Genomic DNA, 15,490 nt, shown 5'->3' on the forward strand with positions numbered 1-15,490 from the left:
GGCTGCAAACATTTGACGATACTAATAGAACAGTGATGATCCAGAGGGAAGCAAAGTGTAAGAAACTACCACTGTTGTTGGTTGTTCTTGATGCACAGGAGCATACGCTAGAGTAAACTGGGATTTTATGAGTAGGGCAGTGGAAGCATGTGCACTCCGTGATAACAATAATGTTAACTTGGAAGATATACAGAGGATCAGAGAAAGGAATAAAGTGGGAGGGTTCCTCTCTGATAAGTTGTGTTTAAACAGAGGAACTAGGCAGGAGTGTCCTCTTTCCCCTTTGCTTTTTGCTTTATATTTAGAGCCATTGGCAAAGAAAATAAGGGACTCAGAAATTCAAGGATATAATTGGTGTGGCAATCAAGAAAGGTTGGCTTTATTTATAGAAGATATTATTCTATACCTGATAAATCCAGAAAAGGACATTTCAGTGTTATGAAATGTTTTAAGACAGTCTCAGATCTTTTTGGGACTTAAAGTTAATGAAGATAAAACAAGGGCTATAGCCATAAATTATTTACCCACACATGAATTGGTTCAGCAATATCTATATTTATCGGGACATGGTAAGATGAAGTATTTAGGAGTATGGATTAAAAAGGCATTTGTTATAGCAGTTACAGTTAAGTGGGAAGAGACTAAACAAAATATAACACAAAAACTGAGAAAATGGAAGCTCTTGTTTATTGATATGGATAATAAGATAAAAGCAGTGAAAATGTTTCTAGCACCTTTAGTTTTATATACATTGAGTCATATCATTATCAACAAGAGGAGAAGTTGTGGACAATAATTAATGAGCTGAAGGAATTTATCTGGGAGGGGAAGAGGACAAGAGTTAAATGGGATGAGTTGATCTTTAAAATAGAACAGGGTGGTTTAGGATTACCTGATTTGAAGGGATATTTTAGAGATTCACCATTAAGGCTCATATATATATAACACAAACAGAAGGTTGCAATTCAGTGCGTAAAGTGTATTGTTAAAACAGGTTCCAGTAATAGGAATAGGAGCAACTGGTCTTATAAAAAAATAATTTACAGTCATTTTTACTATGTAATGAATACATGTAACTCCATAAGAATTTGCAGAAGGATCATTACTGGGCACATTGCGGTTGCTGTGAAAAGCCCTTCTGGCAGACATCAAAGATTGAAACAATACTAATTTCATGAACTTTATTCATACTTTAACTTAGGAATGGGGTCCATTCCCATCATGGTATTAGAAACCCCAAATGTGGAGAAATTAAAAAGGGAGAATATTATATTCATAAAATAGCAGAAAGTATTCTAAGAACTATGCCAACACAAGACTGGAGAAAGGAGATTTTGCCAGAAGGGATGATTGCAAGTAAGAGTACAGAACACAGGCAAGAAGGGTATGAATTTATTGGAGAAAACTGGCAAAGGAACTGAGATATTTTGGAGAAATAACTAGCGAGAGAGTGGGATGAGGACAATTAGGCATTTAATCTGTAGAACAGAGACTGCCTTCCCTACCAGAGATTGACATCCAAGTGTAGGCAAACAGGAATTGGACAATCCTAAGTGAAAGGCCTGCTCTGGTAGAGTTTTTATTTGAGCTGGAATCGAAGCTATTAAAAAGGGATAATTACTGGAGCATTTAAAATATTGTACAATAACTATTATAAGAACCAATCAGTGGAGATTAGAAAAGATTGGGGAGAGAGACTGGAAAAGCAATTTACAAGGGAACAGTGGCAGCGCCCACGTATGCAACAAAGTCCAGAAAGTTTCGGATTTTTGCTTGAAAGTACTTCCATTGCTATTTTTATACCTCAAGACTTTAAAGATCTTTTCCTCTGATAGACAGCAAATGCTGGAGGGGTGACAAGGACGAAAGAGGTAACTGGAAAAGGTTTTTTTTGAGTGTAATGAGTTGGCAGATTTTAAAATGCCCTGCTGAGCACTGTGTCAAAAATACTGGGTGGGCAAGTGTCTGTATTGATTCTTTTGACGTGACACAGGATCTGAATTTCCTAGGCATAGTAAGGCCTTGTTAAGTTTAATTATGTTGGCTGTCAAAAAGGCAATTACTACAAACTGGAAACCAAAGTCCAAACCAAGTATATTTAAATTATTTGAATTATTGAATGTTATAAAACAGAAGAAAGAACTGGAAGAGGAATCTTTGGAAAAAGGAAGGAGCAAATTACCTATAAATTAATGGAAGGTGTGGGAATAATACATGCAGAATAATGTTCAGGAGGGGAAGGAGTAGGGTTTAAGGGAAGCAGGGATTGAACAAATTCTTTAGTGTCAGATGAATGATAGTTGCAAAGAAAGAAAAGTTATGTGATATACAATGTATGCAAAGGGGAAAATGTTATGTTTTTTTCTTTTCTGTTAATATATGCTTGCCTATGTCTTAAGTGATAAATTAATAAAGGTCTTTAAAAAAATGATCCCTCTTTAAACAGCATTCTCCAACAGTAGCCAACTACAAGTGAACTGCGCTCAAGAAATAAATCCTTCCTAATTTGTAATAAATCTAAAAGCACAGCTGGTGACTCACTTTACTCAAGTTATGTCACTAAACTGTGGAATAACATACTATGTGAACAACAGCAATTAGAAAACTGAAATCCTATAAAACCAGACTCAAACAATACCTGTACAACTCTTGGTTGTGCTCCTGCTGTACACCTGGATAATCTTCCTACCTTTAGCCATAAAACCTATCATTTTTTTCAATAATAATCATATACACTCTCATCTCTCTAACTGTATATTTTTATAATCATTCTCTTTTTTCCTTGTGTAGAGCCAACATGTGAATTTCTGCACCCTGTTTTGTATATATCATATGCATGCAATTTATTTCTTTTTATTAGTTCATGCCTATGCATGTTTTTGGAAAGTTTGTACATTTCTTAAACCCATTTTGGTTAGTTTAAAATTTGTAATCACATGCTATACTTCTAATGTTTTATATTTTGATATGTAAACGTGGAGCTTTTCTCTTTGGGCTTCTGCTGATAAGGCATTTGCCCACTTGGACTGTCCTGGTCAACAAATGGAAATACATAAAATAAATATGTAGTTCAAAAGAAGAATAGTAATTTTACTTTCAAAATATGAAGCACATACAATCTAGTGTTATTATTGTAATTATCTGTCTTTCAGAGTATGTGCTAAACTGAAATCAGAGAACTAGTAATTCCACAGGAGTGTTTCTATAATATATCTTCCAAGTAAAAGCATGCCTCACATAAATTGCACTCTTCTGATAATGTGAGATTAACTGAAGATGACAAAGCTGGTGCTTTAGTGTTACTGGACAGAAACCTTTATAATGATAATATGTTTGACATTCTTGGTCCAGAAGGAATATATTAAGATGCAAATGAATGATTTTCTGAAAGCTTATAACTTTATTGCTTTTTCAGCTAAAGAATTGCTACAAGACTTGACTGATGTAAATTTAGCCAATTACCTTCCTATATACATAACTGAGACTGAACTTAATTTTCATGTTACCCAAGATTCATAAATATATGTTTGTTTATTCCCTGAAACCAAATGTAAGTAGTAAAGGATCAAAAACAGAAGCAATGTTCTTTGATAAAGTCAAAACATCAAAAATATAATACATTGTAGTCCCTCCTCCATCAAAGACTCTTTAACTTTATTATTAAGTTTAGGGTTCTGTCAATAGCTGAATATGGTATTCACATGAAGATGACAGTACACTGATATAGTGGAATCCATACATGTACAGTCTTCATATAATTATTAACAACTCTGAGGGTTCTGCTTTCATGAAAGGAAAAAGTAGCTACTGTGAACCTAAAAGAAAGCAAGGACCCCTCAAGTCCAGTGTTAAATAGCTTGATTTTGATTCAAATTAAAAAAAAAATTCTCATATTCATTTTGACATCCAGGCTGGCCCTGTCCTACCTGCCTTTCAACATTTTAATTGGTGCGGATTTGTCCCCAAAAAGCATCCTTTACAATAACATCAAAGTATTGTTATTATTACATGAGGAAAAAGAATGAAGAGTACATGGCTAATAGTGCATCGGGATGCGGAAATGGTTTCGATAGCACGGATTCTGAATACTTGTTTGAAGTCCTTGCTTGTTTGACTTTCCACAGGATTTTATTGTGCTACTCACAAATATATATATATATATATATATATATATATATATATATATATATATATATAGGCTATTGGCATGAATAAAAGTGAATGAGGTGCTCTCAGACATTTTGATTTGAGTAGTTGGATGAGACAGGGGTGCCTGCTTACCCTCCCAACTTGTTTTGCATTTGGAGCTGTTAGCAAAAGTACTTAGGAGTGAGGTACAATATTGGGGAAGGGATTTTGTTAAGAAAAAGGGAAGCAAAGGTAAGGATACACATAGGTGACTAAAAACAAACAAACACCTTAGACCCTCCTGTCAAATTTTAGATTTCAGTTAATTGGGGTACAAAAATAAACATATCTAAATCTCACAGTATTGTGATTAATTATAAGCCTCACAGTCGTTGACTGTCATGTAACCACAGTTATAGAGACATGAAAAAAATCAAACACCTCACTATTTATTTGGTCCACAAGTTGTCATATCTGGTTAAGATTTCATATAATAACAGTGAAGAGAATGTTGACATTTTGTTAACACATAAGAGAATGCTATAATTAGATTTAGACCAGAGAATCCAGGAATGCAGATGTATCTGTTTCCATTTTTTTTCATGCATTAGCTTTGGTATCAAGTAGATATTTTCACAAGACTTAAAACACACATTATCTTTTATCTGTAAGAAGGAAAAAAGGTAAGCGTGGCATGGGAGGATAGTTTGGTGGTGTCTGACGCATGTCATTATTGGATAACCTTTCAACTTTGACTATTGTTTACTGTGGGCAATATTGCTGGAAAAGAGCAGGTAGTAGACATTTTGTTTTTTCTTGAAGAGGATCCAGAAACAATTTTATAGCAAAAAGGTGTACCAGAATTGCTAGGTTTCCCAGGTGTGGTGGCTGAAGCTCATAACTGGTAGCTAATACGAACTTTAGACTGAGAGTTGGCAGGGTTTATTGGTCCCAGTAAAGGAAAGATTCCAAAAGTATGACAGGTTTGCACTTAAACAGTGTTGGTCAGATAGAAACCCTAAGGTTGTATAATGGGACAGCAAAGATGTCCTGTAGGAAATGGTGAATATATGATACACAACGTTTAAGAAATAAGTAGGTGAAATACAACATAAGAGAGAAGTATCTCAGTAGGGAAAATGTTACAGGCGTAAGCATCACTGACTGAAAGTTGAGGAGTGTAGTAAGTAGATAATATAAGTCATTCGAGGAGTGTAGTAAGTAGGTAATATAAGTCATTCAAGGAGTGTAGTAAGTAGGTAATATAAGTAATTCGAGGAGTGTAGTAAGTAGGTAATATAAGTCATTCGGGGAACTTAAGTTCCCTGTTAAGTTAGAGTTTGACACAGACTCAGAAAGGGTATTGGATAAGACTCCAGTACCTGAACAATGGCTGATGGCATATGCTCTTCCAAGTGAAGCAGCCCACTGCAAACATTCAGAATATTTTTGTGAAATATCTCCCGAAGAATTTTTACATCCTATATACATTATGTCATGTTTCCTATAATTTCAGGATACTGTTGGAGGTGCATAAGAGGGGAGTTAGGTACATGGCTACATGTATTCTGGCTATATATTCCAGCTATGCCTAAACATTGACAGGTTAAAAAGGAAGCTCCAGGTACTTTAGACGTCCTTTGGCCAGGTAGACAAACTGTCCCATAGTATATTTTTACTGGGAATTACAGAGGGTAGACACATGCAAAAGCATGAGAAGGCATTACTGACCATAATAATGATTCAGGCAATAAATGCTGGTTGAATTGATGAATGAAGTTGATAATAATGGAAGATGTTGGAACGTAGGACATAATTAATGACATCTTTGCTATAAATGAGTAACCACGGGATCAACAATTTGATTGGTGTAGGAGTATACTCCATTGTCCTAGCCCGCTATACTTAGGTATGTAAATTTGTGTAACTTGGGTACTGTGAGAGTAGGCTTGTAGTTTAAGATTTAATAATTAAAGGCTGCATTTCTGCTATTCTAAGTACAGTAATGAAACTGGGGTAGAGGATTTGTATCAACTGATAATTTGCTATTTTATAATTCTCTTTTTTCTCATTCGTTCTTTCTTCTTTTCTGTTGGAAATGTTACTGTGGATGTCAACTAAAATAATATGCATATCCTTACAAAGGAAAGAAATTTTGGGAAACAACAAAAATTGCTAAGTATGAAAGAGATCAACAAATTCCAGAAAGGAAGCACTTTTCAAAAAACAAAGTACACAGAAATGTGACCAAATTTTTCAAATTGAAAATGACACAGATGTAATCAGAAAGAGCAGTTCAGCAGCTGAAGCATGAATGGGAGCAACATTACTGAGATAGAAAGTGCTAAAGTCAAAACCAGAGGAAATTCCACACAGAGCCCAAACAAAGGACTAGGGTGAAAGAGCCCACAGATTATCTTGCTGGAGTTAAATACCCAATGGATGCACTACCATGCAGAATAGCTAGAATAAATAACATTTATCTGTCATAATGGGCCGTGTTTATTGTTACAAAACGTATGGCCATTGTAAACATATGTAAGCGAATAAGCAAAACATAAAGTACAAGAGTCTATCTGTGGTGTTAGTCATTCATGTTTTGTCAACAGTAAAAGCAGAGGGCAAGTGAGTGAAGAGAATATCTTTCCTCTCTTACAACAAGTCAAAGGGATTTAGTGCTTCCTACAAGTCTACCACTGGACACTGGACTTCTACAGTAATGTCTTCATATAGCCTACATGCAATGCTAGAAGTAGATGAATATAAATGGATCTTATCATTTACTGGTTCCAGATTCTTTAATCAGCAGCCTATCAATGTCACCGACTAAGCTCTCCTGTGTTTGTGTTCTGTTCATTTCTTTTTCTCAGGATTCTTTTTGCTGAGTTCATCAGAAAAAAAAAATATTTTTATTTATTTTATTTATTAGACAGTTAGTTACCGGGTACATCCAACTGGGTTGGGAACCCATTTTTAGTGGAGGCCCAGGGAGAAAAGCTCCAAATACAAAGAACAAAACAAAATATTTTTTTTACAATAATGGCACAAACAGTATTCATGAAATGTAAGCAGATAGCATAAATTATTTTCAATAGCATAGTAACATGAAAAAGAAGATGCAAAATAAACATATAAGTGGGCCACATAGCGTCCATATACAGACATATTTGTATGAATGCTAGAGATGCATAGTTAATTATTTGTTGTTGGATTTTTTCATAGATACAGTCATTTTCAAATTTGCATACGTACTTGATTTTTTTATAAAGGTGGAGCAATGTCTGATGGAAAGACTTTGTATTCAGAGAGGCGCAAACGGATCATTAAGGCTTTGTATAGTGGGAAGTTTTAGTAGGAAAAAAAGAGTGAAAAGTGTTAGTATTAGTGGTCTAATTGGCTACCTGAAAGTTGAGAGATGAGGATTTATAGGAATTATTAGCAGGGAGATAGTGAAAGCATTAGAGTGAAAAGGTAGGTAAAGTTACACAGTTATATAGATAGTATTAGGATAGAGGTTAGAAAAAAATAGAGCAAGATGTGTGCTATTTATAAGAGATGATTGGAGTACTGTTATTTATGAGTGTGAGGGAAAGAAAATGTAAGGGGGGGAAAAGGGATCGTTCGGCTAACGTGAGGAATGAGGAGGAGTGGGGGGGAGTAGAAAGAAAGGAAAGTGTGGGCATGAAGAGTTAAGTGCAGAAATGAGAGGGATATTAGCTTGAGTTTGAACAGGGCAGATACTTGCCTTTAGAAGGTGTTCCTTTAGTTTGAATAGAACTTTGTGAGATTTAAGGTAGTTCCAATGTAAAGGGATAGTGCATTCCATAACTTGGTTACTGAACAACAGTATAAAGATTGCCTGGCAGTTTTGTTTAGTTTATAAGGAGTTAAAAGCTGCTTGTTTTCAGAGTGTAGAGCTCGGTTTGGTATATATTTTTGGAGTAAGAAATTTATGGCAAGACAAGTTTCAGAGTTTTAGATCATTTTATGGGCTATTGTAGGTAGTAGTTGAGTTGTTGGGGGAGTTTAAGCCAGTTAAGGGACAGTGGTGCTTATAGCATGGAGATCCTGTTGCGAATTTAGCAATTCTATTGTAATAGGATTCAGCTTATTTTTTAGAGTAGATTAAAGGTTGGTTAATATAGGGGCACCATATACTATGGAAGGTAGTAAAGACATAGATACTAATACACTAGGGAACTGGTCCTTAATGCTCTCTCTTAAGACCAAGAACACTGCATCAATGGGCCCAGACAATATCCCAGGATGCCTTATAAATAGCATGCAATATGACCCATTAGGGCCTCTAGAATTACTGTTTAACTGTAGCCTCCACACAGGCTTTGTGACTCATGAATGGAGAAAGGCAACAGTCATCTCTCTGCACAAAGGTGGGCCATCTACAGATCCTGGAAGCTACAGACCCATAAGTCTCACTAGTCTTATATGAAAAGCCATGGAAAGAATTATCATGGAGATGATCAATAGAGATATAGTAAACCTCCAGACACTGGACCCAACCCAGTTTGGTTTAGTCAAGGGCAAATCATGCCTACTCAACCTGGTGGACTTCTTTCAGAAGGTAACCAAAGCAATGGATGAGGGAAAAATGGTTCACACTGCCTACCTTGACCTGGCCAAGCCATTTGACACAATACCCTACTTGGGCATTGTTGACAAATTCAAGAGTTTAGGTACAAACTTGTTTGTCACCCATTGGATAGCCAACTGGCTCACAGACAGGACCCAGGAAGTTAGAATTGGGGAGTCCACCTCTACAAAGAGGCCAGTCACAAGTGGAGTCCCTCAGGGATCAGTCCTTGGACCACTCCTTTTTGACATTTACTTCTCTGAAGTCAAGGCCAATGTTAGTGGTCTCCTGCTGACTAAATTTGCAGATGATTGCAAATTAGGGGATGTGATTGAATCCCACATTTTATGCATTCGTGGCTATGAGTTAGGTAGCTTGAGAGCCATTGTTGATAAGTTTGAGTTAGGCCTAGGAAAGAAAGTTTCTGCAACAGTTTTGAATGTGAGAGGGCACCAAATGCTTTTGTTAGGTCCAGAAATATTGATGAGGTTAGTTGGCCATAGTCTCTGGCTTTGTTAATTGTATCAGTAAAGGATATTAGAGCAGTTGTTGTGCTATGTCCTGATCTAAAGCAGTGTTGGGTTGGAATGAATAGTTGGTTATGATTAAGTTAGTCAAGTTTTTGTTTATGTACACATTTTTCAAGAATTTTGGAGAGGGGAGACAAATGGAGATAGGTCAATAGTTAGATATGTCATTAGATTTGCCTCCTTTATTTAAAAGGGTTATAATTGATATTTTCCAGAGGGAGGGGACAAAGGATTCAGAGGTGAATCTATTTATGAGAATACTAACTGGGTAGGCAATAACATCAGCTGCAAGTTTTAAGTATTCAGATGGGAGGTTGTCAGAAGAAAGAGAGCAAGTTTTTATTTTATGCAGTAGGTATCATATATAACTAGCGGGTACAGGTTTTAATGATATGGTTGGTGCTAAGGGTGTAGTTTTGGTGTTTTTTGGGAAGGCTGGAGTAAAAGTGGTAGGTGCGGAAGGGTTATTAGAAGGTGCACACAAGGAAAAAAAATAAAAAATGGACCACACCAGTGGTGTAAATTGTAGCACTTTAATGAGCAACTCAGCAAAATATACCAACAACTAAGCACTTTCACCCACTATCCATTTGGGCTTCTTCAGAGTCTAATTACACAATAAACCTCCTAACATTTTATAACACAATACAATGATGTAATTTCCTACCACCTGCTTAATATTAACAATTGTAATTATCTATCAAACCCTATGGAAATCGATATACTAAAATCTCAAACAATCAAATAGTATTCAATAAAAATATGTTCAGTAAAAATGTATTGATACTAAAATGAACTATAATTCCTACAATTACAAAAATTTAATAGGTGAAATAATCACCATATAAATCAATGGGACTGCAAACATAATGAAATATTTAAAAAAAAACTGAAGTGGACATGACATAGAATGCAATGTTACACAACTAAGTGACAGATGTAATCAGATCACCATAGATCTTTGTTTTAAAATACCATCATTTAATCCAGGCTCAGCCTTAGCATTGAGCCTGAATTGCCACTTACATTTTTTACAGCAAGCTCCAAGTCAAAATCTCCTCCACTTTCCTTGTGACTAACTTTATCTATTATAAAAAACACAGATTTCCTAAAGTTGTTACATACTGTACTGTGCACAAATAGTGCACTACTTAACTTTTTATTTTTTATATCTCTTACATGTTCTAAGATACGATCCCTTAGCCTTCTAGTAGTCATACCAATGTAAAACCTAACACATGATGTACAGGTTGCTACGTGTACTAGTTGCTTAGTGTTACAATTGCACCTCCCTGGACACCTTAAATTTCTAGCATAACCCTCTGTCATGACATAAGTACCTTCAGTAATAAACCTACATGCTCTACAGGCTCCACATTTAGACATTTTTGAATTATAATATTTAAATGTGTTCATATCATTGTATACAAAACTATTTTTAAGGTTCCTACCTCTTCTGTAACCTATCTTTGGCTTCAACCCTATTTTGTCCTTTAAGTTAGTATCAAAATTTCGATCCCAACTCTTCAACAAAATGTTGACAAAGTTGGCTGTATCTTCATTATACTGCATGACCATAACATTGTTATCAAAAACATTAACAGATTTGTCTTGAGTGGGGTTTGTGTCTACTTTCAATATAGAGGCAAATGAGGCAAGTCTCTTTTGTAAAACTTCACGTTTGATTTTTAATAATAATTTAATAGGGTATCCCCTATTTCTAAACATTCCCATTAACTTATACATTTGTTCTTTACATTCTTCATCTTCACTCACTAACCTACTTAACCTGACCATTTGACCCTTAACAATGCTTCTTTTCTGATGGGTGGGTGACAGCTCTGGTAGTGTAACAACATGTTGGAATAAGTATCTTTCCTCTAGGTAGTTTATGTTAAAATTTCACCTTTTTCACCACTCCTTTTCAGGAAAATGTCCAAATAATCTATTTGTTTAGTGTCATATCTATAAGTGAATGTCAAAAATGTAGTTGTGGAGCTCAAAACCTCTATGAATGTTGCTATTTTGTTAATTTCACCCTTCCACAAAATGAGTATGTCATCCAAGAATCTTAAAAATAAACCCACCTTGTGAAAAAATGGTGATGGAAACACAAACCTTCTTTCCCATTCCAGTAATGCTAACTTAGCAAAAATGGGGGCACACTTTGCCCCCATTGCTACACCCACTGTCTGCCGGAAATATTCTCCTTCAAAGTGTATGAAATTATTATTTAACGCTATATCTATACATTCAATTAACACATTAATTTTGTTGTTACTCAGATTATTCAAATTGGTTAAATTTTCATGAAAAAATTCCAATCTAACTTCGTGAGGTATACCAGAAAAAAGATTCATGACGTCCACTGTAATAAAGGTGTAACTGTCAATATTGTTAATTTCCCTCAATTTTTCCAAACAATGCCATGAGTCTTTCAAAATGTGTGGAGACCTTTCTAAAACACACTTTGAATATCTGTCAATGTATGCTGCTATGGGTTCATGTTTTAGACCATCTTGCAGTCACTATTGATCTAAAAGGTGGATTTGTCTGGCATTCGTATATTTTTGGAATACCAAAAATTATAGGGGTTATAGAGAATTCAACAGTAAAAAGTGTAGCTCCTCCGCATTAATTGCACCTTGAGAAAAATGATTGTACAGTTGTAAATCTATTTTCATAAATGCCCTGTTCATTTCAGTTAGAGAAACTCTTTTGTAGGTGGTAATGCCATTCAAGATATCAAACATTTTCCCAACATAGTCAGTCTTTGACATTATTACCACCCCACCCCCTTTGTCAGGTTTCATAAATCTGAAATTCTTTACTTTTTTATCTCATTTAGAGTTAATGTTTCATCCTTCTGCAAATTATCAGAATATTTATGTTTGTTAGTTAAAAGTTCCATCATTTCAACCTCAAAATTATTTTCAAAATGTTATACCTTTGCATTATAAGATGGAATGAATGTACTTTTTTGTTTTAATAACAGTGAATGGTCTTGTGTTCTTGTTGGCTGATCAAAAAACAACCTTAAATTTAACTTTCTAGTAAATAATTTGAGATTCACCATCACAGTAGCTATATCTGTTTTGAAAGCTGGCACAAAAATGAAACCTTTTTTTAATAAATCAGAATGTCCTGTAATAACTTCTAAATCACTAAGATTGTATACTGAAAAATGATCTTTATTAAGAACATCTACTACAGTATTGAAATTAAATAAAAATGCATCGGTGTCATTATCATACACATTCACTATTTCACATTGTGCTGTACTTGCTGATTTCTGAGACATTCTGACCATCTCAGTTCTGGGGGACCCTGTAAAAAACCGTCTCTACCATTATTTTCACTCGTAATGTTATTGCCATTGTTGTTACTATTCATGTTTCTAGCTCCCGTCTCTCTCCCCAGGTTAGCAAAGTGTGTCTTACTACTTTTTTCAGTTGTTGAACTATTAGAGGGGAATACCTTGTTGTTAGCATAATTGTACAAATCCCTTTGCAACTTTTGTTGTTTCCTAGTAATCCCCTCCTTAACAAACACATTTAAATCACTCAGCACTTTGTCATAACTTGTTTTGTACTCAGCAAATAAAAAGTCACTGCTAATACTAGCGTTCAAGTCATACATAATAAATTCCTCTCTATTATTTAACCCTGGCGGAATCCTTTTTAAATACATAATAAGTTAAATAATAGAGAGGAATTTATTATGTATTTAAAAAGGAAAGGTTTTAAACATTAGGTTAGTTTTTGGTTTATAGAATAGTGTAAGAATATTGTAGTTTAAACACATTTTAACTGTTAACTTTTAATTGGAGTGCTTAATTGAAGCAGCCTGCTAATTGCTAAGAGTATTTAAATGAAGCAGTGTGTTGTAACCATCAGTCTGAAGAAATCTCCTTTTGGAGATGCAAGCGCTCACTTGTGGTTCTATAACAGCTTTACTTTAGCTTGTTTTCATGTGTTTTATTGGATTTTTATCTTGTGGATTTTACTTCATGGATTAAACCTCGTTTTTGTGCTATTTTGTCTTCCAAATTAAAAATAATCAACTCTTAATGTATTTTTACTACTGTCTTGTGCTCACATTTACTAATAGTGAAGAAATATAATACTCAGTTCAGTAAATAAACTTGCATACCTTTTAAACAGTTTGGTTACTACTATAAGTTTGCATTTAGTTCCCTTACAAACATAAATTAAATTTTATGGTGCAATAGATAATTATGTGTCAGAAGGTGAGATTAATCATATGATTTAATGGCATGAATGCAGAGGTAGAGGAATTTGTCATACCATTAAATCAGATTTCAAATAAAACGGCATAATTTTGTTCTTTAGTCTTTTAGTCAACCTCAGCACTTTGAGACCTCAAGGACTTTAGCATGCCAGGCCCATTTGTCAAAAACTGATTCTTATAGTCCTTGCAAATTCCTATTCATTGTTTCAGTAATGCTGTCTGTCCATCTCAGCCTATGACTTCTTCTTCTGCTTTCGAACTTTCCCAGCATCTGAGTTTTCTCTAGTGAACCGTGTCTTCACACTATGTCACCAAACTATATGAGTTTTTGTTTTACTATCAGGCTTCCAAGTGAGCAATCTGTGTTTATTTCCTTAAGTACTGACTGATTCGATCTTCTTACAGTCCACATAGTCCTCAAAAGTTTTCTCCAGCATCACAATTCAAAAGCATCAATTTTCCATTGCATAGCCTTACTTAGAGCCTAACACTAAAAAACATATGATATTACAGGAAAAATGTAGTGTTGTCTATACAAAATATACATAAAATGCACAGAATAAAATGCATATGTAAGTACAGCTGATATTTAGAAAAATCAGCATTATGCAAATGTGTAATTTAGAAACGAACTTGATTCATCATATATGCAAAAGATATAGAACCATAAAAGCCGTACTCAAAAAATAAAATAAAATAATTTTTAGTCATGCAGAATGACATACGAGAACAGTGAATGCAAAAAGAACTGCCTACATCTGTTGCCTTCACATGGTGGTCTTTGCTCCCATTACAATAATACAATCAGTGGTTGAATATAAGGATGATGGGGAAATCTGATGCTGTCATCAATCTTTCTTTGGCCTTTATTTTTTATTTTCTGTGTTTGTTTTCATTAAATTCCCAAATAACCAGTTTTGACAGTGAATCATAGATTGACATCATACAAGTTAATTCCCATTATAAATAATTTCATTCACCAATTGTAATGTGTTTCAAATGTTAAACTTACCACTTTAAAGAGTTGTAGAGCTATGTGGCTTTCCTCTCCCTCTAGGTGTGTAAGAGGCTTTTGTAGCGGTGTTTCCAGGGACTGAAACTCGGGTATCTGTAAGTATACACATTTTTAAAGTATGGATGTCTCATTTAGGCATGCCGTGTGTGATATTGTCATTGTGTTTACTTTTATTAATTTTGTCCAAGGATCAATGATCACTTCTACAAAAGCAAGAAGCCAAGAATTCCACTCACAAATAATTATTAAAATAAGTATAATTTTCAAAACAGTTTATAAAACTTCAAATATTCACATAATTAATGCTTAAGAAACTTAAGGTGCACAATTAATGGTGCTTAAAACAAAGAAGGAAAGAAATAACCTTCAGAAAAATGCACATTACTCAGGTATCATTAAAATATTTCATAATTAAAAATTAATTATAAAAGAACAATCTCTAAATAATATGCTATATTAAATAAAAATGGAGTACTGAATGATACAAATGTAAACATGTTCTACACACAGACTTAAGAAATACACTTTCTATTCTGAAAATCTGCAATGAAAAGAAGTATTACTGAAAGTATTACAAAACTAAGTAAAAAACAGGACAGCACCAAAAATATTTTCTGCTGGTGGACAAGAACCCCCAGCACACCCTCTATTTTTAATCATTCTGACTCAAAGATGAAATGGTGAGATTATGTTAAACATTATTTTTTAATGCTTTTAATTAACACTCTTCTTTAATTTCTGTTAATTATGTATACTTTTATTTATTCGCTTTTTGCCTTTGGCCCAGGTGATGGCTGAAAGTGTCCTTGGACCAATCCATCCTCTTGGTTAACAAACTGAAATAAATAAATGTTTGGATTGTTTACATACTGAATAAAAAGTGATTTTTTTTTTGATGAGCATAAATCTTGAGCTAAATTAAGATAAATTTTGTTTCATCACTGAAACTGTAATTTATTAATGGAACTCAGTTAT

General features: G+C 34.4%; 1 protein-coding gene across 3 annotated transcripts in view; it reads right to left on the reverse strand.

The window, feature by feature from the left end:
* MYO15B (myosin XVB) overlaps positions 1–15,490 on the reverse strand; it is a 1,190,858-nt gene that overhangs the window by 968,764 nt on the left and 206,604 nt on the right. For all 3 annotated transcript variants that reach the window (XM_044084949.1, XM_044084950.1, XM_044084948.1), the window contains exon 5: positions 14,513–14,608. In XM_044084949.1, the coding sequence (XP_043940884.1) occupies positions 14,513–14,608 (96 nt within the window). The remainder of the gene's footprint in view (positions 1–14,512; positions 14,609–15,490) is intronic.

This window comes from Protopterus annectens, chromosome 10.part0 (genome assembly GCF_019279795.1).
Source record: "Protopterus annectens isolate FY-2018-M chromosome 10.part0, PAN1.0, whole genome shotgun sequence".
Lineage (NCBI taxonomy): Eukaryota > Metazoa > Chordata > Ceratodontiformes > Protopteridae > Protopterus > Protopterus annectens.